The sequence below is a fragment of the Diabrotica undecimpunctata genome, chromosome 9, assembly GCF_040954645.1.
Source record: "Diabrotica undecimpunctata isolate CICGRU chromosome 9, icDiaUnde3, whole genome shotgun sequence".
Lineage (NCBI taxonomy): Eukaryota > Metazoa > Arthropoda > Insecta > Coleoptera > Chrysomelidae > Diabrotica > Diabrotica undecimpunctata.
Window position 1 is genome coordinate 30,465,186 of NC_092811.1, and position 3,524 is coordinate 30,468,709.

Sequence of the window (3,524 nt, forward strand, 5' to 3'; positions counted from 1 at the left end):
CTCTATCAAGAACTATACACAAGTCAAAGAGAAGACCAAACGAACTTGGAAGCCGCCGCATCACGCAAAATCATCAACCAGGGTTCAGAGCTCATGTCAGAGATCACACCAAGCGATATCCAAGACGCAATGAACAAGGTGAAAAACAACAAAGCACCAGGATAAGATGGAGTCGTGATAGAAAGTATAAAGATGGGCGGACGTACCCTTCTCAACTAAATAAAAATTTTGTTTAACCTTTTACTAACAGATTGTTTCGTACCGGAAACATGGAACAATGCAGTAACAATTTTACTACACAAGAAAGGAGACAAGGCGCACCTAGAAAACTATAGACCAATCAGCTTATTTAACCACATTTATAAAATGTTTACCCGAATAATTATGACAAGACTAGAAAAAAAGTTGGATTTCTACCAGCCCCGAGAACAATCTGGCTTCCGTTCAAAATTCGGAACAAACGGTCACCTACAAACATTAAAATTCTCGCTCATGAAATCAGAATAAGCAAGGATAATCAGACCTGTGAATTTCAACGACGAATAACACTTGCTTGGGCGGTGTATGGTTCACTAAGAGACATCTTTAAGAGCAACATCCCGATAGCTATGAAACGGAAGACATTTGACCAATGCGTTCTTCCTATTATGACATACGGAGCAGAAACTCTCACTCTCACAAAAACAACATTACTAAAAATGCGAGTGGCACAAAAGCGCATGGAAAGATCGATTCTCGGCGTGACAAAAAAAGACAAAATAAGGAACCAAGACCTATGGAAAAGAACAGGTATCACTGATGTCGTCGAACGTATAGCCACGTATGACTATACGTATAATACTTCAGTATTATTGATTAAACGTATCGTTTCAAGAACAAAATATGATTGGAATGTCAAATGGTGATAGTTCAGATTTCTTTCCTAGATGGCGTCGTTAGTTTACTGGACAAACAGTGTGACAAGTTAATACAGCTATCTCCTAAACTACACAGCTAAGTATCTCATAAGGAGGCGTTCAAGTATTAAGTAACGTAATTTAACATTTTTGATCCCCCTTTCCTCATGTAACGCACCGTGACGTTTTACAAGACGCCACTCCCCCCGCCTAAACGTTACGTAAGATTCAAGTAAACTTTTTTTTATGTAAAAGTAACAATTATGTTGCGAAAAGTACTAGAAAGTCGATAAAATAACTTCGGTAATAACTTTGTTATTATTTTAATCGCATTTGGGGTAATAATAAATAAAACAAGAGATTTATAACACGAAATTTATTTATTTAATATACAGGATAACCTCATTAACAGATTAATTTACAATATCACAGTTACGATTCAAAACTTGAAATAACTTATAATATAAAATCAATATCAAAAATACGAAAATGGTTGCGTTTCGATTTAATTTGAGCTTCTTACCACTCCCTGACACGTGTTTCTGGGTCTTCCCGTCATCAGAGAGAGAAGAGAGCTTGTAAGAAAACTCAAACTAAATCAAAACGCACCGACTACTCTAGCAATTATAGAAAAAATAATTACCAGAGTATGCTACTAGAGACATCTAGTGATGAAAGATGAAGTTAAATGTGTCGATAGCAATTAAAGTAAATTGTATACTCACGCTTAATCAAGCCATTATGAGCGATGCTGGGAATATTTATATTCCACTATGCATCAACAATTTACCCATATAAATTACCATCTTTCTTGTACTCATTGCGTCGAGTAAGGATGATAAATATACGAAAATGGTTGCGTTTCGATTTAATTTGAGCTTCTTACCACTCCCTGACACTGGGTCTTCCCGTCATCAGAGAGAGCTTGTAAGAAAACTCAAACTAAACCAAAACGCACCGACTACTCTAGCAATTATAGAAAAAATAATTACCAGAGTATGCTACTAGAGACATCTAGTGATGAAAGATGAAGTTAAATGTGTCGAAACGCAACCATTTTCGTATATTTATCGTCCTTACTCGACGCAATGAGTACAAGAAAGATGGTAATTTATATGGGTAAATTGTTGATGCATAGTGGAATATAAATATTCCCAGCATCGCTCTTAATTTCTTGATTAAGCGTGAGTATACAATTTACTTTAATTGCTATCGACACATTTAACTTCATCTTTCATCACTAGATGTCTCTAGTAGCATACTCTGGTAATTATTTTTTCTATAATTGCTAGAGTAGTCGGTGCGTTTTGGTTTAGTTTGAGTTTTCTTACAAGCTCTCTCTGATGATGGGAAGACCCAGAAACACGTGTCAGGGAGTGGTAAGAAGCTCAAATTAAATCGAAACGCAACCATTTTCGTATATTTATCATCCTTACTCGACGCAATGAGTACAAGAAAGATGGTAATTTATATGGGTAAATTGTTGATGCATAGTGGAATATAAATATTCCCAGCATCGCTCATAATGGCTTGATTAAGCGTGAGTATACAATTTACTTTAATTGCTATCGACACATTTAACTTCAATATCAAAAAGTTTAAAAAATGAGACTAAAAATATTACATACTAAATAATATAACAAGAACAAAATTTAACAATATCGATATACATATCACAAAACAAGAGATCTTTTTAACTGAGTTAAAGTTATGTTGAAAATATCAAAATTGAGTACGTTTAATAGCCCCATGTGACTCTAGAGGTCAAATCTCTGACGAGTGGACTACATATGCTTTTTGTGATTTAAAATAGATATACCTGGTTGAGCTTCTTTTGTCTTTATTTAATCTGGAGTAGAAATATACATAATGCTTAACATCTTCACTACCCCTTCCCATTTTCTTTGTCTTCGAGAAAATGGCTATATCTATTTTCCGTTTTGGCATTTTCTGTATAATTTCTTGTTGTTTGTTTCTAATACCTTTTCTCTCTTTGTCTGGTTCTGTTGTCCCTGTTGGTAGCAAAGATTTTTTTTAGATTGTAATTAAATTCTGTTTGATTTTATTTCTTATTTCTATGTTGTCAAAGTTTTATTATTTTTTAATTAATAATTTATGTTACCTTAATCTTTTTAGGAAATATATTGAAGTATTTTAGAGTCTTTGAGGTATACCTACCTCAAGAAAGAACGAACACGAATGCAAAATTTGTAGGGCCCAGTATGCCAAGAGTTCATATAATCAAGGAGTTTAAGAAGCAGCTACCAAAACCTGACTCTGAAGACAAAACATAGCCGCAGTGTTGCCCAAATTAGGAATTTTTAATTAATTGTTGTAGTATTTATCTTGTTTTAAATAAAATAATGAAACTTTAACAAATTTTGTTTATTTATTTTAAGTGTCTGGGACTACTACACTCATCACTAACCAATGCATTACTGGGACTGGGAATAGAGGACGGTTCATTTATATGATGGTGACGTGTTTGGGTGGGGGTTAGCGTGGAGATTGGCGCGAACATTTCTGACAGTAGGATTTTGATTGACGGGTGGAGCGGATGACATTTTCTTTATGAGAGGTCTTCATGTCAAAAGTTACCGTATGCCGTCATCTCTTTTATTGGGACAA

General features: G+C 34.6%; 1 protein-coding gene across 1 annotated transcript in view; it reads left to right on the plus strand.

Moving 5' to 3' along the window:
• The window catches only part of LOC140449760 (NADH dehydrogenase [ubiquinone] 1 alpha subcomplex assembly factor 4), a 6,887-nt gene extending 3,612 nt beyond the window's left edge, over nt 1–3,275 (plus strand). Inside the window, exon 4 of the mRNA XM_072543086.1 lies at nt 3,033–3,275. Within this exon, the coding sequence (XP_072399187.1) occupies nt 3,033–3,190 (158 nt within the window). The 3' untranslated portion in view covers nt 3,191–3,275. The remainder of the gene's footprint in view (nt 1–3,032) is intronic.
• The last annotated feature ends 249 nt before the right edge of the window (nt 3,276–3,524 follow it).